Source organism: Silurus meridionalis, chromosome 10 (assembly GCF_014805685.1).
Source record: "Silurus meridionalis isolate SWU-2019-XX chromosome 10, ASM1480568v1, whole genome shotgun sequence".
In the NCBI taxonomy this organism is placed as follows: domain Eukaryota; kingdom Metazoa; phylum Chordata; class Actinopteri; order Siluriformes; family Siluridae; genus Silurus; species Silurus meridionalis.
The window spans coordinates 21,581,996-21,608,223 of record NC_060893.1 but is presented as its reverse complement, the minus strand read 5'-3'; the positions used below and the strand labels follow the sequence as shown (position 1 = coordinate 21,608,223).

The window sequence follows — 26,228 nt, the reverse complement described above, 5'->3', positions numbered from 1 at the left end:
ACCATCATCCTCTTTTTCCTCATCACTATCTTTAACATCTTAATTATTTTCCTCTTTGTTATCATCCTTCACTCCATCACCATCATCACTATCCTCCTTCTCATCATCCTTCTTCTCATCATCAACTCAATCATCATCATCATCATCACCACCCTCCTTATCATTATCATCATCAACATCACCCTGACTGCTATTCTCTACCCTGTTCTCCTTCTCCTCTTCCTCCTCCTTGCCATTCTCCTCCTCTTTCTCATTATAGGAGGAAAAGGAGGATAATTAGGATGAGGTGGAGGATGGTGATGATGATAATTATGAGGAGGATAATTAGGATGAGGTGGAGGATAGTGATGATGATGATCATCATCATCATCATCACCATCCTCCACCTTTTCCTTACCACTATCATCATTAACATCACCAGTCTTCTGCTCATCATCCTCATTATTCTCCTCATCATCATCAACATTCTTCTTTATCGTTCTTTTCACCAGCTCCTTCTCAGAATTATCACCATCACCATCATCATCACCATCATCATCATCATCATCATCACTCTTTTTGCGATTCTCTACCCTGTTCTCCTCCTCCTCCTCCTCCTCTTTATCACCATTCTCCTCCTCCTTCTCATTATGATCATCATCCTCCATGTCATCCTCATCATCCTCCTTCTCCTCACCACTATCATTACCATCACTATTCTTCTGCTCGTCCTCCTTCTTATCATCATCATCATCATTCTCCTTTCCTCCACCTCCTTCTAAGCGTCATCATCAGCATCATCATCATCATCATTGCCATCCTCCTCCCCGTTCTCTTCATCACATCATTGTCCTTTATATATCAATCAACACATTATTATGGATTATGCAAACATGTAAATGTTTTACCCTGAAGCATAGAACAATAAACACAAATGTAAAAAAAAAACAATAACACCAAAAGAGCCAGTTTAAGGTTTTATGCTTCTTTTCCTCCTTCCTGGTGTCTCCATCCTCAGCATTCTCCTACTGATATACTCCATGTCCCCCCTCTGCACATGTCCAAACCATCTCAATCTCACCCTCACCTTGTCTCCAAAACATCCTACATGCGTGGTCCATCTAATATCCCACAAGGTTCCAAAACCCTTTTAGTCAAACCTACAGTTTGATGGTGTTTTTTTATCAAGTGTTCTGATTAAATGATCTAAATATCTTCATTATAATAATTTACCGCTCGTCATCCGGCAACTGCAACCACTTCAGTACGCTGAATACTCGCTGTTCAAAGGGGACTGATCTGTAGCACATACACACACACACACACACACACACACACACACACAAAGATCAGCTTAAACAATAAGTTGACATTGCCATTCCTCCAATATAAATAGAAATAAACATGGTTTGGTGTATTACATATACTGTATGTTTTAGATCGTATATGATATATACAGTGTGTACTCTACCCATTGTATTTCTCATAGATATTTGGGAACGTTCCATTTATTTTCACATCTGATCCTGGCCAGAAGTAGGTTCCAGCTCGTAGACCCTGATCCATCACCGTGAGCCAGATCTGAGAGAGATAAGGTGGGACAAAAATATATTTCATATACACTGTAATTATACATACAGTGAGATGTAGTAAAGCACCATTCATTATATAATGTACGGTTCATATACTGTGATGCAATGCATTACCATATACAGCTTCCTTAAACCCAGAGGTGGAAAATAACAAATTACATTTACTCATGTTTCTGTAACTGAGTAGTTTTTGGGGTAGTTTTAATTTTCAAAGTCATTTTACTTTTGCTGTATGTTTTTTTTGAAGTATTGCACTTAACTACATTTTAAGTTCATATCCGTTACTCAGTAAAAAAAAATTATAAAAAAAAAAAAAAACATGCCCCGAAAATTACTGAACTGATTGATGGGCGGAGAACAAACGTTAAACTCACAAGAAAGAAAGATGGAAATGGACAAGACAAAATAAGCTGCAAGCGAAATGCCTTTGAATCGAAAGTTGTTCAATGAGTGAGTTCACTGCCTGAAATCTAAACCTGCCGATTTCTCTCATTATTATAAATGACATTATAACACAAGAGTGCATAAATTACATTAGGTTCGAGTCATAGACTGGTTTTTTTTGGGTGTGTGTGTGTATATTGCACTTTAATTTGTAAAGGTGTTCCTTTGTATAAAAACAATTAGTTTGAGATTTATATCTCCCCAGCCACTCTTAGTGCCGTTCCCAAGCCCGGATAAACGGGGAGGGGTTGCGTTAGGAAGGGCATCCAGCGTAAAAACATGTGCCAAATCAAACATGCGGAGGATCCGCTCTGTACACCCCTAAAGGGAGAAGCCGAAAGAAAGTTTAGTTTAAGATTTATATCTCCTTGTCCTTTTTGAACTGCAAAAGAATCCCCCACCCCACACCCCCTTGTTAAAAAAAAAGTAACTCAGACAATTTTTCACTGGGTACAATTTCAAAGAGCACTTTTTTTTTTTAAGTTGAATAGATTTTTAGACCGCTGACTTTACATGTACCGTATTTTTCAGACTATAAGCCGCTACTTTTTTCTTACGTTTTGAACCCCGCGGCTTAAACAACGAAGCGGCTAATTTATGGATTTTTCCTGGGTTTTTCCTGGTTTCACAAACTTCAATCCAAAAAACTGATCCTCATAACATTAGACCAATGAAATTTCCGAACGGAAACGAAAAACCGCACCTCACCTGTGTTCTGAGCTGCACGGCATCAGGAGAAAAATTTTTTTTAAAACACACGACGATGCCAAAAGATAAACTCCAGAGAGAAATAGTTGTGAAAGGAAGGAGGAAGACAGCGAACAATGACTTTCTTGGTAGGCTACTGTTTAGATACAAGCCGTTGTAGCGCGTTGAGTCTGGGTGAAGGGAGAACTCGCTAACTCCAGTTGCAGCAGAAACCATATAAGCACAGACAGGTTTCCAAAACTCGTGCTTTTTTATTTTTCTTGGCAACAGTGTTAAGGGTTAGTCAAAGAAACTTAGAAATGAGCATCAGAAAATAATAAGGACATAATCCTCAGTCTCCACACATGCAGTAATAGCGGAAAAAAATGCAGTGGCATGCTATTCCCAAAATACCGCTATGCTCCTAAAGGAAGCGCAACATATTTCACCCGTTACACCGTGTGTAACGTGTCTTTCGTTAAAGCCTGTGTAAAGTTCATTAGTGTAGACATTAGTGCGGCTTATTTATGTTAAAAAAAAAAATATTTGTAAAATTCAACGGGTGCGGCTTATATATGGGTGTGCTTTATAGTCCGGAAATTACGGTACTTGTGTCAAATTCTATTAAAGTAAGTGGAATATTGAAGTACTCTTTCCACTTCAGCTTAAAAATGGTCATTATTAAACTTACAATTTGCTATAAAAGCTTAACCTTTTTATTATGGGAAAGATGCCCTTATCCACAGCGGCTTAAGGGCGACATAATGGTATGGGTCTTGCTCAGGGCATCTGAAGCAGGATCTTGGTGGTTCTGAAATTTGATTGATTTGTTAGGGTTATTTGAACTCATGACTCATTGTCTGAGCTACTGAGCTACAATTCCCCTATGGTATTATAGGCATTGTAACAAAGACATAGGAGAGGTGGTAGCTATTGGTTCAGAAGGTCACAAGCTCAATACCCAGCAGCTGCTCAGTTGTAAGTCACTCTGGATAAGCGTTTTTGCCATATGCTGAAAATGTAAATGTATAGTAAGTTGTATTGACCCGGGAGCAGTGGTGAATGAAGAAAACAAACCATATATTTGAGGTAAAATAGAGTTTAGCAGAACATTTAGGAATACGAGGAATAAATGATGGAAGAAACTCCAGACTTTTTTTTTGTTTTGGTCTCATGATAACAGAACTGGCTAACAATCAGTGTTTGACTCATTAATATTATTCTATTAATAGATCAGTGTTTTAAGAGTAACATTAAAGTCTTTTCACATAAACTGAGTTTATTAGGCAAAAAGTCTTATGATCATTTTACCATTAGAGACATAATTATAGTACTTTGGATACTAAAATACATTCACAAGCAAATACTTTTGTACTTGAAAGTTTAAAGGGAGCACTTTTACTGGAGTAATAGTGTAACTGTATGTTGGTGATAAGTAGATACACCGAGCGCCAATCAAAACAAGTTCAAAACAGAAAGTGTGCTCGACCCTGATTGGTGGATTGCTGCGTGTTTGACCAGTTACGTTTTTATGTGCTCATAAATAAAAAGAATCGATTGATTTCACAAAATGTAGTTGGGTTAAAAAGTACGAGATTTGACTTTGAAATGTAGTGACACTAAAGTAAAAGTCTCTCCAAATAGAAACACTTAAAATTTAAAAGTAAATTACATTTATTTAATTACTGTCCACCACTGCACAGGAGGCAGAAGTTTTGAAGACATAGATTGTTACGTTTGAGTACAAAATTGGCAGTTATTCTTTATTAATGGGTAGTGCATCATGGTCTTGCATGCATCATCTTTTTTTTTTCTTTTTGATAAAATACAGGTTCTGCTCCTGAGGGAATATAACATGTCTAGCATTTGCGTCAGAGTTTTCCAGATTTGAGCCAAAAGAAGCCAAACATGTTCTGCTCTATCTCATTCCTATCATCCAAAATCCATTGGAGTATAGTTTGGCTTGTGTTCTGATTCATTCATCTTTTCCACTGTATCGAGGTCAAAGACTCTCATTTCCCACATCTCTTTAGTTCACATTTCACAAATCATACAATAAAATGGTATTTGTTAAGTATGTAGGTTTGTAGTGGATTTTATATGACCTACATAATGGTAACACTGCTCTATCAGTCTGTACTGTGTCATGTCTGTCTCATGATGCAGGGTTCAAGTCAAGTGTTAGCAAAAAGTCCTGTAGGTGTGTGATGATTACCGGTTCTCCCAGGTACCATCGAGGCTTGTCCTTCTCTGTATTAGACAGACTAAATGAGGCATTAAATTCAGGGTCATACATGTTGTTATCCACTAAACCATGTGATTCTGAGTACAGGCCCTACAAAAAAAAAAAAAAACATTGTAACTTAGCAACATTATAGCCACAGCTACATATGGTAAGCCCCTTCCACCTCAAATTGTGAAAGCTTCTATTCATGCCATTTCCTGATTTATAATCTGCCGCCATGAGGTCTTTAAGCTGCTTCTGGATCCTACAAGCATTACCCGGCACATCCTGAGGTCTACAAGTTTGTACTCCTGCCATTTTAAGGTCCACAAAGTACCTCGTCTGGGCACAATAAGCCTAATTGGCTGCTATTGCTGCCACCCTAGATTGATGAAGATAATATTTCTGCTAAGCTGAAGCTTACAAGCTTCTGAATTCTGTCATTATACGGCCTACAATATGCTACTCTTGCAACCCTAAGGTCTTTAAGCAGTTTCTGCTGCCCCCTGAATCCTTTCTGGGGTCTACCAGGCACCTTGTTCTGTGACACTGTGCTTTATAAGTGCTACAGCTGCCACCCTGAATCTGTTAAGCTCCTGCCTCTTAATTGTATAACAATAAGCTCTTAATTCTGCTATTGTGATATCTACATTGTAATGTCTCCTGCCACCCTTAGGACTATAAGCTGCTTCTGCTGACAGCAATTTATTAAATATTCAAACCAACACATTTGGTGTCATCAACCATGATAAGATTTATAAGGTAATTCTTCAACATGCACCACCTCTTACATTCGAAGGTCTTAGTACCTTTCTCTGCCACCCTTAGTACCGTTTTCTGCCACTCTGGGCTCTATAAGCTGCTCTTGCTGCCACCCACAATCTATAATGTGCCAACAGGTATTTAAGCTGCTGCCACCCTGAAACTTACAAGCTCTTATTCCTTTCATCTACAAAGCAACTTTTTCTGCTACCCTGCGCTCTATATGTTGGTCCTGCTGCCACCCACAATCTTACAATTTAATGCCTACAAGGTTCAAGCCTGGCACTGTGAGGACCACAATATGCTACTCCTTTAACATTATGGCTGCTTCTGCTGCCACCCTGAATCATACATACATATTTATTCCTTCCATTCTCAGGTCTTCAAATAACCTCTTTCTGCCACAGTTAGGCCTATAAGGTGCTTCTGCTGCCACCCTGGATAGTACAAGTGTTTAATCCTTCTACCCTGAGGTCTACATGGTGTATCTTCCTACCAACCTTAAGCTTTAAGCTGCTTTAAGTTACTACCCCTGATATCCTCAGGCCTAAATCAAGGAATGCTCCTAATCCCACCATTGTGAACGCTACACTAACTCCTCTTAGGCTCTCAAGATTTTGAGACAGAAAAATAATGAATTGGAATGAGTAAGTCTTAGTTATTCCATAACAAATTGCGTCATTGTGATATCGATAAAAGCCTTTGATTCATTGAAGCATTAATCAAAATGCTACATGGGACCACACTCCCACAGATGCTTGTTGGACGTTACTGGTAATGCTCACTGATTACCCTTACAGTAAAGTTTTTGTTCTGTTCTGTTCTATAAGCTATTTTTTTTACCAAATGTCAAAGGCAGTGGATTTAGATGGAAATCTCTAATGTTATTTTTCCTGCCAAATATTTCATCTAGTATTATTTGTAAAAGGATTTTCTAGGAACACCGAGACAATAACGCACATTCTACTAACCGTAACAATGGAATAGTGGTTGGGGAAGGTTTTACTTGGAAATACAGGCTGCATGAATGCAGAGGATGTCCCACATCTTTCTAAAAGGATAAACAATCAAACAAAAACAAAAAAACCCACAATTCATAGCACAATGAGGTTAGTCGATGTGTAGTATTGCATGAGTCAACGACTTATTTCTCTTCCTACACTTGGTCAGTGTAAGGACTCACGTAGCTTGTCCAAGACTGGAATCAAGGAGTGCCATGTTTCTTGATACTCCGCTCTTAGTCCATCGAGAGAAACGAGTAGCAGCGGCTGCTTCTTGAAACTGAACCAAAGAGAGCAAGAATGAGCTATAGTAAAATTTGGAATGGGATAAATAGAATCAAGGGGGCAGGATTCCAGTAAGTGATGTGTTGATGCACTAATACTCATACAACCACATGTTTTGGGCTTTTTTTTTTATATTCATGAAAAAATTTTTTCACATAATAATATTCAGTAGCAAGTAAACCAGTGTGATGACTGATAGACAGAAAACACACTATATATTGTGCATTAGGGATGGTAAGATTCACTGATTTAAAAAAAGTGTGCATTGGATACAACAAGCATTTGTATCGTGATGCATCTTTTTTTATCAGTTTAAAAAAAAAAGATTTATATATAATTATTAGGTGATCTATACTTTTATAATTCAGAAAGTGAACAATAATTTGTGACCAGTATTTTATATATAGATTGATTTCTCCTTGCTAAACACTGAGGGAGTGTCCTGAGAGTTACATAGAATACAGATTAACATGGCAGAAGTAGAGCTGCATCTTCCTGGAGACAGGAAAAGAACGTATGGTCTTATTTAATGTTTTTTTTTTTAATGTACAACTGTTTGTGAAAGGGCCATGCGTTAGAAGTCTGAAGGCACTTAAATAAACTGTCTGTCTGAACCAAAGAAATAAAAGTGAACTATATGTGCCATTTTGTATTGCAAAGCATCATATTCTTTCCATTGAATCGTATTGTGTTGAATCAAATTGAAATCGGATCATACTGCATCGTTATTACTGCTTTAAATACAAAATAAATACCAGTACCAGTGTATATATATTTATTGATAAAAGACTAAAGCACTTTTGTATGTCGTTTTGGACAAAGGCATCTGCTAAATCCCACAAAAGGAAATGTAAATGTTATATGTATTGTATTGTTTGCTATGCATCGAGATGTAAATCGCATCAGCCTGAGTTACGGAGATGCACATCCCAAGTGCTTATACAGTATATTTAATACAAAATGTAAGCTTAAGAAACCTGTATCTACATAGTGACATACGTGTGCTTCCTTTATATTTTACCGTTTTTTCATTTTTATATTTATTATTATTATTATTTTTTTTTTTATGAGCATACTTCTCTAATTCTTCTTCTTCTTTTGCCTTCTCGCCACAGCGGATCATCCGTCTCCATACCCCACCCTGTCCTCTACATCTGCCTCTTTCAACCCAACTCCCTGCATGTCTTCCCTCACCGTATGAGCATACTCCTCTATACAATTCAATTCAATTTTATTCGTATAGCGCTTTTAACAATGGACATTGTCCCAATGCACCTTTATAGAGTTAAAAAATTAGAAAGTTGAAATGTATATGTTTATTGCCTAGAAGTTTGTTTCCTTATAAGCTTTACGTTTATCCTTATTGATCGAACCAGTGGTGACCAGTGCAAAGGAAAAACTCCCTAAGAATGAGGGCATGAGGAAGAAACCTTAAAAGGAACCAGACAACCTACAGGTCTATGCACTCGGAATTAAAAGTATTGTTTGATCAGAGTAGTGGTTAAAAAGGATGATCTTTGAAGGATGTAGGAAGACTTTACTTGGCGGGACACTTGGGGCTGGTGATGTCCACACACTGATCCTGCACCCATGGTGTCATTCCTTGGGGAAATAAAATAACAAAAATAGTTGTATAAATAAATGATAGTATGACTGAAATAAATAAAGAGATAAATAAATAAATAAATAAATAAATAAATAAATAAATAAATAAATAAATGAATGAAAAAAATAAACACAATTGATTAAATAATTAGGTTTATTTTCTATGCACTTATTGAATTTGCACCTAATAATAATAAGAAAAAGAAGAATTTATTATATTAATGTAAATGTTAATGTAAATGCTCATGACCCTTTGGTGCTTGGCCCCCTAATAATAATAAGTGTCGTCATCATCAAGGGTAAGTGTGGGTGTAGACAAATAAGAGACTGATAGAACTGTGTACTGAGTTATGAGATAGCAGGTGTGTTTCTGTCCAGCACGTGCACCAGGATCAAAAACAGTGTTGTCCATGCTTTATCATTTGTTTATCATATGTGAGTGTTTTTGTTTGTGTGTGTGTGTGTGTGTGTGTGTGTGTGTGTGTGTGTGTGTGTGTGCTCACCATTGCAAACAATGCCATAGTTCGTACAGCAGTCTCCAGAGCTCACACAGTCTGCAGAGCAATGACACTTACTACCAGAGACACGTTTTTCCCCACAACGCATCGGAGTGCACTCCCAGCTCTCAACCACACACACACACACACACACACACACACACACACACACACATTTAATATAAGAACAGTACACAAATTCTAACCACCACCTGTTACTGTATAATATATAGTTTGACAGTATGGAAGCCTTTGAGAATTAATCATTGAATGGATTATAATGATAAAATCACTGAAATAATTTTTGCATATTGCATGTTGTTACAAAGAATTTTAAAGATTGTGTACTGACTTGCCCTATGGTACATTTTTGTTCCCATAGTCAAATATGTACAAATGACATACCGGGCTGGAGGCAGATCTCCGCAAAATCATAACAGCAGGTGTTACTTTTCACACATTGCTCATCACATCGACAGCCCAGAGACTCATAATCATATGGCTCATAACAGCGGCTCCGACATGTATCCGGCACTGAGAGGGTTAGGGGATAGAAAAGATAGATAAGGAAATTCAAAAAAAAAAAAACATACCATGATATCATCAGCAATCTTGCTGGTATCAGCTAAGCATGAAGAAACAAGTAGTTCAAATGTTTTGTAGTAGTGAAATATGTGTAATCAAAAGTAGTAATAATGTTTAATATTAGAGATTCTCTATAGGTATCTAGTTATAAATCGTTACAATAGTTATAAATAAGAAGAACTGTAAGCATCAATAACTAGCAGTTAATAGTGGCTAAAACACCCAAGCACTCAGAATTGGACTTATGTAAGATGGAGAACAGGAGAGATGATGTTATCAGTCTGAGCCCCACAGTCAAACATAGAGGTGGAAACTTAGCGGTTTGCAATTGTTTTAGAGTAGGGAAGGCTGGAGATTTATTCTGAAAAGTGAAAGAATTAACATGGTTACCGTTCCATATTTCAATATAATGATAAGTGTAACCAATTTCACCATACAACAAGACAGTGTCCAAGCTCTGTAAGCATCATTTAAAAGAGCAAACAGTCTATTTACAGCATTATTTAAAAGAGCAAACAGAGTGATATCTATCTATTATGAAATGACCTGCCCAGTCACGGCACCTAATTCCTATTGAACTGCTCAGGGATGAACTGGAGAGTTATTTTTGGTGTCCTGATGATTTAAATGATTTATTTACAAATTATGTATATATATATATATATATATATATATATATATATATATATATATATATATATATATATTATGAGTAAGTAAGTCATAATTATTAGATCAGGATTTCATAATTATGAGATACCAAGTCATAATTATGAGATCCTTTCTGTGATTTTTTTTCTTTTTGTGAATGCAATGCACTTCCATAATCAAGTATATTTACATTTATTTACAATTATTAGATTGGCTGGAAGGAAGCACCCAAAAGCAGGACAGAAGAGGCCGCACAGCATGCCTGGACAGATGTGAGATGGAAGACAGACATAGATGCATAGGATTTTGGTGAGATTAAGACATACTTCCATGGGGTTTATGACTTTGGAAATTGGGAATGGACCCATAAAATGAGGGGCGAGCTTCTTGCTCACGGCTTAGAAAAGTAGGTTGCGAGTGGAAAGCCAAACCTTTTGTTTGAATCAGTAGTGGTGAGCAGGACGGCATCTGCGGTTAGCCCATCTTTCGTAGCTCTGAGAGGACTTGAGGAGGGCTGTGCGGGCTATCTTACCCCCTACCAACAGTGCCTGAACATGGCCAGGGCAGATGAGAAGGCTGTCTTGTGCTCCTGGGTGGAGAACAGTGGGGGTTGGTAGCCGCACACAACCTGAAACAGTGAGACGCCAGTGATGGTGACAAATATATAAATGTCCCTGAGGATGGAAAGCCACCAAAAACATTGTAGGAGCATGGCCAAGGTGCGAGGGGTGCCCAGGTAACAAACAAGGAAAAGGGAAAACTGTGACACCACTGAAGGACTTCAAACTTTTAGGCACATATAGTTTTCATGGCTGGCAGCACTCGCAGACAGGTTGGCAAACAGTGGCTCGCTAAACCTGGGTGAGAGTCAAGCTACGACTGCAGATGGTAACAGAACCAGGTAATATGGTGTCAGGTGGAGACTCATTGTCAGGAGAGTGCAGGCAGGACAAGATGTCATGTTTCCCATTGCAAGATTCCAGCCAGTAGGACAAGAAAAAGGTTAACTGCCCGAGGAACAGTTCCATCGCGCTTGGCGTCAATTCAGTTGCTTAGCTGACCGCAGATACTCTAGATTTTAATGGTCGATCCACACAAGGAATGGAACTTCGAACCCCTCTAGCCAGTGACACCACTTCTTCAGAGCCAACTTTACCGCAAAGAGCTACCATTCACTGACACAGTAGTTCTTTTCAGCAAGGAAAAAAATGATGCATGGGTGCTTTCTCTTTGAGAAAGAACGGCGCCAACCCCCTGGTCAGAGGCATCCACCTCTACCACAAATTGCCGGGAAGGATCTAGAACGACCAGGACAGGGGCCGAGGTGAACTCCTGAACTTGGTAAAGGCCCATTTAGCCTCTGGATTCCAGCTGAAGGCCCAGTGAACGGAGGTAAGTTTTTCAAGGGAGGCTGCGACGGAGCTATAGCTCCTGATGAACCGCCGGTAGAAATTGTTGAATCCCAAGAACCTCTACAATTGCTTCCAGGTGCTGGGCTGGGGCTAGTCCTTTACCGCCTGAAACCTGGCCAGGTCCATCTGGATATTTCCAGCTGAGAGGACAAACGTGAGAAAGGAGGTGCTCGAGACGTGGAATTCGCACTTCTCCGCCTTGATGTATTACCCATTCTGGAGGAGCTGCCTAAGCATGTTCATTAATGGAGCACGAGAACACTAAGATGCAATCTAGGTAGACAAACAGGTCATGATTCAACGTGTCATTAAACACGTCATTCACTAATGCCCGGAATACCGCTGGCAAATTAGTGTTTTCTAATCATCCCCCTGCCGGATGTGGACAAAGTGGTAGGCATTTCAGAGGTCTAAGTCGAAGAAGATAGTAAAGCCTTAAAGAGAGTCAAAGCAGAGAATATTAGGGGCAACAGGTAAGGGTCTTGACTGTGTTGGTATTTAAACCCAAATAGTTGATTCACAGTCTAAGGCTCTTGTTTTTCTTTTCCACAATAAAAATCCAGAGCAGATGATGCCAGCAGTGAGGGAGACCTAAATGTATTGGGTCATGGCTGCCAGCTTGGGCATTAAAAGATAATAGAGGGGAGGCATAGTTCTGGGGAAAAGATTTATTGTGCAATCATAGGGCCAGAAGGGGGGGCAAGGAAGTGGCCCAGGCTGTACAAAACACTGCTGCAAGGTAGTAAGGAGCTGAGTGGAACTGAGGTCGGGAGGAGTCTCTGGGGGACAAGAGACCAGTGTGGGGAAAGAAAGTGTGAGACAGTGGGATTGGCAATATGTTCCTTACTCAAGTACCCAGCCACTAAACCAGTCCAATAAGGGTTGTGATGACGAAGCCAGTGGAAGCCAAACATGACCGGGCATGAGGCAACAAAATTTCCAAAAAAGTGAGTCACTCCCAGCGTTGCTCGATGTCCTGGAGGGTTTGATAAGTGGCTTTGTCTAAGTAATATCCATCCAGAGCCTGGACCTGGAAGATTTCCAGTAGAGGATCGGTTTGCAGAACTAGCTGGTGGGCAAGGTCCTAATCCATGAATTCTGAGTCCACACCGGAGTTCACAAGGGCTGCCAGTTAATGATCCTGGACCCCGGAATGGATGCTGTTCTTGAGCAAGGGTTTAGAAGAAAGTGGCTCGTCCTTTTGCATATGATCGGCCTCTCCACAGTAGAGACAGAGCTCCAGGGAATGGCATCTTTTTCTCAGTTAAAGATATGTGCTGACGTGCAATCTCCATGGCCAGGTCAATCAAGGCATCCAGGTAAGATGGGAGTTCCTGGGCAGTGAGCTCTTTACCTGGGCTAAAAGTCCCCAAGCAATGGCATCATATAAGGCGGTGCAATCCGCGGCAGACTCAGCCACCGAATGGTTGCTCTGTGTTGAAGACAACAGAGAGCGAGTGGTGTCCTGCCAAGGAGTGAATAAACCAAAAACCTTGCAGAATTCCCTGAAGAAGGTGATGAAGGAGGAGACTGATTTTCCCACTCCCAGGGCCTGTCCAAATAGCAAGGAGAAGTAAGCCAACTTGGCCTTCTCGGTCGAAAAGGAGGATGGTTGGAGACTAAAAATCAGACTGCACTGCACTAACAGAGACCGGCAGAGAAGCGTCCTGAGTAACAAGGTGCAGCTCCAGTGGAAGGATAGCTCCAAGTACGGGCTGAGCCTGGAGGATCATTGGGAACTGCCCAACCTGCCGCTATGGAAGGAGTTTCAAAGTGTTGAATGAGCTGCTGAATGAGCTTCCGTTGTTATCTCCTGGAGCTGCTGTTCATGTGTGGCAGAGACCTGGACTAGAGCATTGACAGTAGTCTGAAGATCAGGAGCATCATATGGCCATAGCTGGCCATAATGTTCTGTCAGGACTGGCTGGCTGGAAGGACCCAAAAGCAGGATGCCACCGGAAAGCAAAGAGAGTCAGAAAAGGAAAATCGCAGGCAGATGAAAAGGGTCTAAAGGAATACTTATAAACACTAGGTCCTGGCACACACGGGGTTAATACCAATAGTCCAAGATGGCAAAGCATAAAGCACGGGGTGAAAGCAAAAAAGAAAAAACAGTCCAAAACAGTTTGAGATAGAAAGACATCAAACAGAGCAATAGAAAAAAAGCTAATCTGAGTCCAAGAGGATGCAAATGTCTGAGAAGCAGAAAAAGAGCGAAACCAAAAATAAACTTTCCCGAAAGAAAAAGAAAGGCTGGAAGGTCTCAAATCAAGCAACAAGCCAAACAAGGAAATCTGTCAGAGAGCGCATACAGTTGTCATCTATATATACAGAGAAAGGATGGCCAACATTCCGGCGCCAATGCCTGAACAATGGCGCCAATCTGGAAGCGGAAGTGGTGACCCTTGAAGTGTCTGTGCGACTGACTGACAGTTGTGGCATTAAGTTAGAAGCTGCCCTATCAATTGATATTGTAGCTCAATTGGCACTACTTCTTCTCAAAGCTGGAATATGAAAACTATTTTCTAAGTATATTAATAATACAAGGAATAATAAACAATATACTTACACTTGTTTTTGCATTTTTGCAGCTGAAGTCCAAGCCCTAGACCGAGTCCTAGTATGATAGTCACAACAGATACAGCTAAGGTGCCGATCTGTATGAACACACACACACACACACACACACACACACACACACACACACACACACACACACACACACAGCTTAATGAATTACCTGTTTTCTCTATATGTTGCAAAATGTAGTTGGCAACAGTCTATCAATTAACATATAGTGTATATAGTTGCCCATAACTTTGATACTCAGTAAAACTAGAAAGTAACCAAAAAATTACTTAAGCACAGTAACGAAGTACATTTACTCAAATACTTTACACTCGGATTTACAATGTCCACTTACAATTTGAGAATTGTAGAAAAGAGAGTATGGTACTCAGAATATTTGATCTGTTAGTTCTCAATTAAATGGAAACAAACTACTTATAGTGAAGGATTCGAAGGCAAGTTGACTTTATTTCAGTATATATGGTAATAGAGTTTGAGACAACATATTGTCTAAGGTATTGTTCCAAATTCCAGAATCCATAGCTGGGACAGGAATCTGAAAAAAAGCTACTGTAGCTACCGTAATTAACACTGAGTCTATTTAACGTCACTGAGGTTACACTATACAGCACATAGACTGACAAGCACACAAAGAAATATCTTTATGTCAGAATTTACACCACATTATTGTCATGAAAAAGAAAAGGGTTAAGTAGTACATGCCCTTTCACTGGTCTTTTTATAATTATTGTAATATTTGTTAAAATGGAATTTGGCTTCATTGGCTTGATGATAAAACACTTCTTTAATAATCTGATTGATAATCGGCTCAGATGACTGGTTGATAATCCCTTTGGACCTGCCGGATTCATCCTGATTCTTCACATCTGTTTAGGGCTCTCCTGCTGGTGTGCATGGTTTCACATGTATCATTTCTCTTACATCCAATGGAACTGATGCAAACAAATGTTTTTATCCAAGGACTCCACAGCATGTGCTGATTCGGCCAGTAAGAGTTTCTAAAAAGTAATAAAACTAAGAACTCGCCCACGTGGGGAATATAATCCTCCTACATATCGTTAGAATCTTTATTGGCTACATTTTCCATCAATCATTTAGTTTCCAAAATGCTACTGGCTGGAAATAAAAGTTTTGAAATGATAGGGGTTGATATTAAACATCACCTGGACACCTGCCATTTGTTTTGTAACACAATATTCTACCAGCCATATTTGGGTTTTTTTGACCAGCAAGTTGTCATTATTAATGCAGAAGGTATTCCCAAACATATACAAACAATATGAAAACTTTGTTCTGTGACATAAACAAAAGAATAAGCGTATAAATTACAACACTATTGTTTGGTTGGAGCAAAAATTCTTTATGGCATGTTGTTCAGTGGACCATTTTCTTTCCTAATAAACCGAGATTTGCAGCAGTGGATGTATGATCATTTACTGTATATGTACTCAATACTTAGTAGGGGCTCCTTTTGCTTTAATTACTGCCTTAATTCAACGTGGCATGGAGGTGATCAGTCTGCGGCACTGCTGAGGTGGTATGGAAGCCCAGGTTTCTTTGACAGTGGCCTTCAGCTCATCTGTATTTTTGATCTCTTGTTTCTCATTTTCCTCTTGAGAATACTTCATAGATTCTCTATGGGGTTCAGGTCTGGTGAGTTTGCTGGCCAATCAAGCACACCAACACTGGCAGGTGCCAAATCCTGTTGCAAAATGAAATCAGCATCTTTGAAAAGCTGGTCAGTAGAAGGAAGCATGAAGTGCTCTAAAATTTTTTTGTTAAACATGTGCAGTGACTTCGGTTTTCAAAAAACACAGTGGACCAACACCAGCAGATGACATTGCACCCCAAATCAATACAGACTGTGGAAACTTAACACTGGACTTCAGACAAATTGAGTTATGAGCTTCTCCACCCTTCTTCCAGACTCTAGGACCATGGTTTCCAAATAAAATAAAAACTTGGTCTCATCTGAAAAGAGGACTTTGGACCACTGGGCAACAGTCCAGTTGTTCTTTTCTTTAGCCCAGGTAAGACGCCTCTAAAGTTGTCTGTGGTTCAGGAGAGGCTTAAAAAGAGGAATACGACACCTGTAGCCAAATTTATTGACACGTCTGTGTGGGGTGGTTTTTAATGCTTTGACCCCAGCCTCAGTCCGTTCACTGAAATTCTTGAATCAATTTTGCTCGACGACTGCAGTTCTCTCCGCTGATTGTTTATCTTTTTCTTCCAAATCTTTTTCCTTCCACTCAAATTGCTGTTAACATGCTTGGATACACCACTCTGAACAGCAGCTTCTTTGGCAATGAATGTTTGTGGCTTCCCCTCCGTGTAAAGGGTGTCAATAATTGTCTTCTGGAAAACTGTCAGTCTTCCCCATGATTGTGTAGCTTAGTGAACCAAACTGAGAGACTATTTTGATGGCTCAGGAAACCTTTGCAGGTGTTGATTAGCTGATTGGCATGTCACCATATTCTAATTTGTTGATTTCGTGAATTGGTGGGTTTTTGTTAAATGTGAGTGAAAATCATCACAATTAAAACAACCGAAGACTTAAACTACTTTAGTCTGTGTGCATTGAATTTATTTAATACACAAGTTTCACAATTTGAGCTGAATTACTGAAATCTTGTCCCTTTTTATTTAATCTATTGCTAAACATTAACACCTGAGAACATTGGGACATCGGTCTCAGGGGCCGGCGCTGACAACTAAGAGGTTAAAAGCACTAACCTAATAAAATAAGGTGCATGATAGATACAGTGCTGGACTGTGAAACTGTATTTACTCTGTAATGAAGAATCGGCTTGTACAATGAAAGAGTGTGTGTGATGATGGTGTACCTTGAAATCTGACTTGGAAAATTACAGCGTTTGGAAGACGCCCTTATCCAAAAGAGGCCCAGCAGTGATAGCTTGTTAATGCATTGATTTTAACTCATACCCTTCTGTTATAAAAGCCAAATCTTTAACCACTGAGCTTCCACCTCCCAGAGGAAACTGCCTAACTGGAAACTGGGTGAGGATTATGGGAGCTGGAGTTCGAAGCAAGTGTAGACACAGATGTGCAATTCAGAACCAGAGAGTCATAATTAACTACTAAATTAATTAACTACGTAGTTAAACATTTATGGACTTTGTATCTGCTCTATGAACTCTAAACGAACACCATTTAATGTTTGCACTATAACTTTTGATTATAATAAAGGCACACTTTTAGCTATTTTTGTAATCCAAACAATGTGAACCATTTTTGGCACATTTAATATAGTCATATAGTTGCATAAACCTATTTACCTCAGCTACACTTCCCGTTAGCCGATACACTTTACTAATCATTTACTTACTGATTACTTTATTTATTATTTTCTAAACACGTTAAACACCTTTAGCGATTCACGCCAGATCTCGACAACAGTGTCAAAACAGCTGGATTTTCATCTTTGGGAAGAGGGCAAAGTCTACAGGAGCCAAATCTGTGCAGAAGTGAGATCATGTGGATTGTTCTCTGATGATCTTTATGCATGAGTTGCCGAACGTTTTCGACATTTCCGGAGGTTGAGCTCGTTGAAGATCTTTCTGATCTCTCATCGCGTTCTGCTCTTCCGCCGTATCTCAAGAGTTTGTCATGTCAAAGGAATCTGTGGTAGATTTGCCCACAATTTTACGTTTGCTCTTTGTTCTAACTTGAAATAGTAGATTCGGTAATGTACATGGTCATAATAGCACCAGTTAATGCCGTTAGTCTCGAAATATTGATACCACCTTGTATATTTATAAATATATGCATTTGGTCGACAGCTTCATTATAGGACACTCGTGAAAATGTATGCATTCTATTTCGATACAAAAATAAGAAAACAATTACAATAATTGAAGTAATCACTAACTGGATTACCTATAGTCTGGTAAATATCAGAACACAGCCATATGCTAAAAAGAAAATCTCTGAGGTGTACAAAATCAAAATGTTTGAAAGCAACCCATATGACAAGGCACCTGGTTGAACAAATATGTATGCATGTATCCCTGTGCACACAATGTACCCTCAAGTGTCAAGTGCAAATAATACATTGCTTGAGATGGCATTTCCAGACAGAGGAGACAGTAGACAATGGCAACAATCCAGACCAGAAATACTTCTCCTTCAACGTGAAACACACACACACACACACTTTCCACTGTATTTACTGTTTGTATTAAAAAAAAAAGTTTTAATTAATGTTATCCACACACATATTCCCACATTAATAAAAAATGATTAAATCTGACCCTGACTACTTACAATAATGTGTTTCTTCTTGTGTTTCAGGGTCTTGCTGAAATCCATGCTGGTCTGTAAAGTTGTTGCTGGAAAGAACTGCAAGAGATAAGTATATGAGAGAAGATAACAAACAAATGTAAAAGAAGTGAGCAGAGCATGAACTCTGGAACCTTGAAAGTGTGTGTGTGTTGGTGCAAGTGTGTGTGCGCATGTGTGTGTGTATATGTGAGACACAGTAATGATTTTATTTGCTCTGCAAACATTAACTTCATGTCATGTAGATATCGCTGATATTCCCATATTGTATAGATTATATTTTGATTATTGCTCTTTAGAAGATACTGTGATTGTTAACTGGCTTGGGTGGATCCTGAAGCCCTGAGGTCATTCTGTTTTTGTAGAAGTATGATATGACTGTTCTAAATGTTAAAGCACTGGATTGTATTTAGATAACACGGTGCATTATAACACTTGAAGGAGTGGGTTAATTTTGGCATATTTTAATCTTGCAACCTCCCACACTAAGAGAATATGCCATCAGTGTGTGGTATTAAAAGGCTCAGTTCAGTGTGTCTGCCAAAAAACATTCTTTTGCCCCATTGCTGGAAGCCTGAGCTGTTCAGACAGGTTGGGTTCATGGATTCATGCAGTTCTACCAAATTCCAACTCTTCATATCACAGCAAAAACACAAGATTCACAAGGATAAAGCTTTTTCACTCTTTATCTGTTCAGTTGATTCGAGTCGGTGCCCACTGCAGCTTTCGAGTTTAGAACTTAGCTGATATGACTTGATCCTAATCTGATCTTGTGCTGTCGCAGCTTTACAGTTCAATGTGTTGTGCATTCTGGATTATGTTTCATAATATTAACATTTATGTCATTTGACAGATAGGTTCCCTGGTGGTCTAGTGGTTAGGATGCAACGCTCTCACCGCTGCAGCCCGGGTTTGATCCCTGGTCAGGAAACCAACCGCAGCCACTTTCAGTGGAGGTCCCAAGCCTGGATAAATGGGGAGGGTTGCATTAGGAAGGGCATCCAGCGTAAAAACATGTGCCAAATCAAACATGTGGAGGATCCGCTGTGGCGACCCCTAACAGGAGAAGCCAAAAGAATGTTTTTATGTCATTCGACAGATGCCCTTATTCAGAGCGACTTCTCTAATTCATGAAACTGCGCAGCTATGGGGTTAAGGGCCTTGCTAAGGGGAACAGGAAATTCAAATTGATGTGCCTGGGATTTTAACTTTCAACCTTTGTTACCAAAGATCAATGTCTTTACCACTAAGCGACCACCCACTGCTCACTGTTTCATGGTTGTTGTTTCGATTTTTATTCAGTGGTTTAGGATGAATGCAGAAGGAAATTTCTTTGCCACACAGGAAGCCTGTGTGAAATTGATAAGTTTTGGGGAAAGACAGAGAAATACAGTAGAAAACCACCAAGAGGGGTGGGGGTGATTTCACTAAATCAATGAAATCTTACTGTTTTGCTCATTTTAATGTTTTAAATAAACATTAAGTTTTTGACCTGGCATAATATATTTTTTGCATTGTGTTGCCACAACAAGACTGTTGCTGTTGAAATTATTTTTTCAATCGAATGGAGAAATAGTTCATTCTGAGCTTTTCAAAATGATGAGAATTATCATTCTCTCTTTTTTTTTTTTTTCATGAGTATAGTGAGCTGATTTGATTGCTTGCAGGCAAAGCGATTGTGTTGTTACGGTGCAACGAGAAATGAAAAGGGATAAAAAGCTCATGCTTTATTCAATTACTCATAGACCGATATTTTATTGTACTCTGGACAAGGATCTTCTTGCTGACAGATCTAATTGACATTTGAAAACCAAAATCAATCAGCTCACTGCAGAACAATCCATTGCACAAACTCTTGAAATTTGTAAATCACAGGTTAAATACATTAGAATGTGAGAAACACTAAGAAAAGGTTTAGCCTTTTATGGCTTACCAGCAGAGCTTGGTAGTAGATAAAAAAACACCTTGTTTTTCGAAGCTTCCTGGTCTGCATGGAAAATTACCTCTGAGAAGCTTTTAGCCAACCAGCCTAGTCTTGTCCTCTAGAATTTCAGTTCAGATTGTTTCCAAGCAGTGTGTTTTAATAGATTATGTGGCACTAATTCTAACTTCCTGTGGGTTGACCCCTTCTTACACACTGTTCTGCCTTTTTTTTTTGCATTGATTCTTATAAAAATGATTTTGCTGCTGTATTAAGTGTATTAAACGTATCAAAACCTTACCCAGTATGGAGCTGCAAATGCTTGGCAAGAAAATACAGAAAGATCAACAGCATTTGAGCATTTCATTTCCAAATAACATCCAATTGCTAAAATAAATTTCATATATATATATATATATATATATATATATATATATATATATATATATATATATATATATATATATATACACACACATATATACATATATGTACAGTACTGCAGCATGCATAACATTTACATGCATTTTACATCTAGGCATTCATTAACGTCCTTCCTGAATTAATCCACCTCATAAAACCATCACTATGACACTACAGCTTTATCAAACATTGATATTATAGAGAAACGCAGTATAACAGAGCGCTGCATCACAGACAGGAATCTTATACAGCGAGAATGAATGTCATAACTAAAGCAAGAAGCGCAATAATCACAATTCAAAAAGTCTCCTTTCACTGTAGCCACAGCTGCACCGCCCACATACATCATCTCTAGCAGAAGCATCGGTATTAACCTCATAACCTAATTCTGGGTTTTTAGGGTATTTTTTACAGTGCATTTCAGTTTTCCTGAGGATTTGAAATGAAGACAGATTATGTGTTTTTGTGCAAATTCTACAGGAAAGATTTATAACTGGTTTAGGAAAAAGCTTGAAAACTGTTCAAAACTGGTTTGAACTGTTTAAGCTGACTTTTTCCACCAGCTTTTCCTGGAAAGTCTGTCTTATTAACGTCCCTGTAAGTGTATCTGTGACAAATCAATTTCTTCTCTCAGCTATTGTGGAATAAAAGAAAAAGCCAACAGCTATTAAATTCACACGAATGCATTCGAGCTTGTGCAGTTCGCTACAGACGTGGGTTGCAAGCTCTGACTAGTGCGCATAAAAACAAAGGACGTGAAAATGCCAAAGTGACTAGATGCCTGCTTGGTCTTGGAGTGACCAAATCGCAGTCTGAGTGGTTAACCGCATCAGGGTCAACAGCATCAAGCAACATAGATTTGTATTTAGCTAGCGCCTCGCTGCTCACTTGAAAGAACACGTGAAAGAAATGATATAAATAAATGGATGGACTATTGGGTATCATTTGATACATATTTATGGACAAAATTATATTAAAATGTGAGTCAGTAATCGTGAGTTTAAGCCAGCAGAGAAAGCCTAGTTCATGATCAATAGCGTACAATTGTAGCCAGTTCCCAAATACTTGCTAGTGCTCTCCTATTAGCAGCCAAGCAAGCAGTCTGTATGCTAACGTGCATGATATGAGACCTATGGATTAATCACTGCTGCTTATGTCACATCATGTTACATTTTTCACACATATAAACACCCAGATAACCCTAATGTTATCTACACTATTTTTTAAATTTCCACAAACTTTTTTGTCAGCAATCTTACGTTTGAATCTTTTTTTGGGATTCAAAGGATCCTCCAATATTTCCAACAATGACATTTTATTCTGTAAAGCAGATGAGTATTAGCACACATCTGCACCTCTGCAGCATCTAGACATACTTTAAAGCTCGTCCCAAAATATAAGGTTGCAGACGCATTCAAATTAACCACTGAAATAGAAATCAGAGGTATCAGGTGCCTGAGCATAACAACCCCTGGAGCTCAGTGTGTGGGCGCAATCGCTAGTCTAGACAAATATCCTAAATACCAAATGGACCTCCTTATAGTACTTATTTAAAAAACTCAACCACCACCACCACCAACACTGCTACCACAGATTTTCCTTTAGTTTCCATTCCCAGACCACCCAGAAGCAGAGCATTCAATCTCCCCAGCCTTCCACATCGCACCATACCATCTCGGCCACAGAAAATCATGTTTGGATGCTTTCGAATTTAACTTGGCATTAAACCCCCCTACACATTCAGGTTTTGTTGACATAGTAAAAAACTAAAAACTTTAGATATCTAGGGCTGTGTTCCATCATTCGAACAGGCAAATAAAGCGTCATGTTCAAAGGAAAACAATATGTTTTATTTCAACAAGCAAATTCAATGGAATTCGATCATATAATAGGCATTGATGTGGTTTTAAATGGCCCAAGTTGGCACATTCTCGGTGGGTTTTTCCTCAACTTCCCCCAACCTCCTAGTCTCTGATAGTGGGTAGATAAGTGGTTATGAACCACCTGTAGGTGATGATAAGTGTAGGAATGTGTATGTGAATGCCGGGGGGCTTCCTGCCTCATGCTAAGGGTTCCTGGAATAGGCTCTAAATTCTCTCTGACTCCGACCTGGCCAATGAAAACACATATACTAATACGAGTTAATAAATGAATAACATGCACATAACACTGGAAGGTCACCTTAGAGGGCACCACAGAGGGTGTCATGTTGTCCCACATTTAGTGACAAACAAGAAGGTGTTTATTCATGGTTTATTATTCGAAGGGCAGCCATTAGGGCACCTCATCATACTTTCTCAAGCATAGACACCCTGTAGCAACTAGTTTTCTATGAGGGCAGCATAGTTTATTATTTTTTTAACAAGGGGGGGCCGAATTTCTGTAATAGAAAATGACATGGGACGCATGTGACCACCAGTATTATTGTTGAGATTTTTATTATTTTATTTATTGTATTTATTATGCCTCCTAATGCTAGATTTGTATGCACCCTACAAATAAGCATTACATTTTTCAAGAGATAAAGAGTCTATTAAAAGAGCATTATTTCTATAATAACAACATTGCTTATATATTCATTGTATTGAAATTAAAAACATTTACTTTCTCAGGCATATGCGTCTTGTTTGTGGGTAAATCGAACAAATAATTAGGCCATGCTAATAACTTGGTTGTATCGTACTTGCCGATATACCGATGAATCAATTGATAGCTTTTAAAATGGATAATGGATAAAAACCAAATAATATACAAAAATAAAATACAATACACTCTATGTAAAATAGTAGTGAACTTTATAAAAAAATTATAAAAAAGAAAACAGTACTGAATAATGAAAATGTGCTAAAGAAAATAAATATAAATATATTCATTAATAAATATAATCGTATAATTAATAAATTAAAAATAAGCATTATAGTTTTCTCCATGCAGCAAGCAAGTCTCAAGTGTAAAAACAAACAGCACATGCTGTCATTGATGCGCCTCTAGAGGCCGATCTCATTATGACAGCGGACCAGAACCCGGAAAAACTATCAGTATGCATTTTTGCTGATAACAGTTCCAGCGATCAGTGCCTTGACCTTTATTATCAAATATAGATATGATAGAAGTAAAACATATTTTTATAACATTTTCAAATGTCGTCTCTGTCCGTATTTTGGGGACCCTGGCCCTAGGGGTCTAATTTGACACATTTTGCCTTGACGAGTGCACGTTCACAGCATTTTATTCCAGAGGATACCAGAGGAACATTTGTGATGTAAATTTTATATTTATAAAGTATGGGGTAATAAATACACTGATATCCCATATGCTTGCGTAATTTCTAATAAATTTATAGCAGGATCAAGTCCGTGTAGGGATAAAGTTTTATTGAAGTTGGTTGACAGTTTAATTCTATAGATAAGATCCTGTGACATGGATACAGCTGTGTTTTCTGTTGCAACTCACATTTTGCATGTGGTTCGGCCTGGTGTGTGAAATAGCTCTTGAGGAGAGACTTTTAAAAATGTGGACTGCATATTTAAGGCAAATGTGTGGCATGTGATTTCAGACCTAATCACCCAGCGACGACTCCATACTCTGGGAAGCAAAATCATCCAGTTCTTATTAAATAAATAAGTACAGTTAGCTTTAAAATGCTGGTGAAATATGGTTTTACACTTTTACTTGTCATTAATTTGTATTACATGCTGTATAATTATATTTTCCTTCCTTATTTTCTCGTGATGTTGACATAACTGGTTGTTTTCTCCTCATCATTTTCTCGCCATAAAATTCTCGAATTTCTCGAATTCTCCATCTTTTTAGAACGAGTTGTTGTCTCATAATCGCGACTTCATTTTCTGGACATAAAAAATTTTTTTTTCATGATCTCAACATAAAAAGCATTGTTTCCATGTAATCAGTACTTCATTTCTCAGTGTATTTGGCATAAGAGCATGTTCTAGAGGCAGAATTATCTTGGATGATCGCGTTCGCTTTTACTTTGATCAGGGACTGAAAAAGCTCTGTGTCTGTCAGTGATTGACAACTTACACATGTAGGACACTTGAGAAGGAGGCTGTCAGGTCTGCAACCTACTCGCTATAGACAATATAGCGGCTCTGAACGTGTAGTCAATTTCATATCAAGTCAAAATCACAGGAAAATTGAGTTGTGATAACGAGAAGACTTTAATGTCGTGAAAGACATATAATAAAGTATGGCCTCATATGATTACCGTAAATTTCACAATTTTTTTTTACAGGTTATTACAGGTTTTAAATAATTTTATTTGTTATCATTATTACATTTCCCTCTTTTTTCGTGTCACTAAGGACGACTTTCTATGAAATGTATTTCACTAGATAGTATTTTTGGTTTTCTTTCTGCCACTGGATACTACACTACTACACTGTTTTGCTTTTTCTAGTTTGTCATTAATTCTTTTAATCTTCAAGCATAACATTAATCTTCAAGCATAACATTCAAGCATACTTAACATTTAAACAAGAGATTTTAACCCTGTTTTTATTGCTTTATATTCTGTAAACTATTTACTATTATAAACCATCGTCAGTGGTTCTTTCCAGTCAAAATACAGTAAATATATTCCTGTTAATTTAGGACACTGCGTTAACTTGAGACAAACAAATTTATTATAGTATAACCCTCACTCTAACCCTAACTGTATATTTTCTGCCTTATTCTCTGAAAGAAATTCGGGAAAAAAGATTACCTTTAGCATTCCTGTCAGTATTACCCATGATCCTTTGCCTCTATTGCTATGGAGACGAAGCCAGACGTAGGCACACTTTTCACACAAGTGTCACTTTTTAACACTGTACTGAGTACAAGTTCTTGATAATCATGCTTCTACAGACACAGTCAAAAGTTTGGGGACACCTGAACATAGGATTCATAGGGTCTTTTTGAACATTCCTTTTCCACACTTAATCCTCATGTATTGTTTTAATACCCTCCACTCTTCTGGGAAGAAGTTTCACTAGTTTTTAAGGAAATTTGTGGAGATTAATTCAGCCACAAGCATGTTGGTAAAGTCATGTAGTGATGTAGAGTTCACATTCATCCCAAAGGGTACGGTGGCCGAGAAGTTCAAAACACATCACCAAATTCAAAAACAAATGAACGAATCCGAAAACACAACGACAAAAAAGGTAGGTATAGTTTGTAAATGGAAACTTACAGATCATTGGACATGACACCTGTCAGTCAAGATATACAGGTGAATGACAGGTGTCTCGTCCAATGATCGGTAAGTTTTCAT

The 26,228-nt window shown here is 38.5% G+C and overlaps 1 protein-coding gene across 2 annotated transcripts in view; it reads right to left on the bottom strand.

The window, feature by feature from the left end:
* The window catches only part of LOC124392867 (venom phosphodiesterase CdcPDE), a 55,250-nt gene extending 29,556 nt beyond the window's left edge, over positions 1-25,694 (bottom strand). The window contains exons 1-11 of one of the 2 annotated variants that reach the window (XM_046860122.1): positions 25,680-25,694; positions 18,598-18,672; positions 14,294-14,381; positions 9,482-9,610; positions 9,083-9,208; positions 8,516-8,576; positions 6,872-6,969; positions 6,660-6,739; positions 4,918-5,037; positions 1,451-1,560; positions 1,213-1,278 (exon numbers count right to left, since the gene is read on the bottom strand). In XM_046860122.1, coding sequence (XP_046716078.1) covers positions 1,213-1,278; positions 1,451-1,560; positions 4,918-5,037; positions 6,660-6,739; positions 6,872-6,969; positions 8,516-8,576; positions 9,083-9,208; positions 9,482-9,610; positions 14,294-14,381; positions 18,598-18,672; positions 25,680-25,688 — 962 coding nt within the window. In that variant the 5' untranslated portion in view covers positions 25,689-25,694. Of the gene's footprint in view, positions 1-1,212; positions 1,279-1,450; positions 1,561-4,917; positions 5,038-6,659; positions 6,740-6,871; positions 6,970-8,515; positions 8,577-9,082; positions 9,209-9,481; positions 9,611-14,293; positions 14,382-18,597; positions 18,673-19,509; positions 19,529-25,679 lie in introns of those variants that run through there. The other variant, XM_046860123.1, reaches the window with a different exon arrangement.
* Between the last annotated feature and the right edge of the window lie 534 nt (positions 25,695-26,228).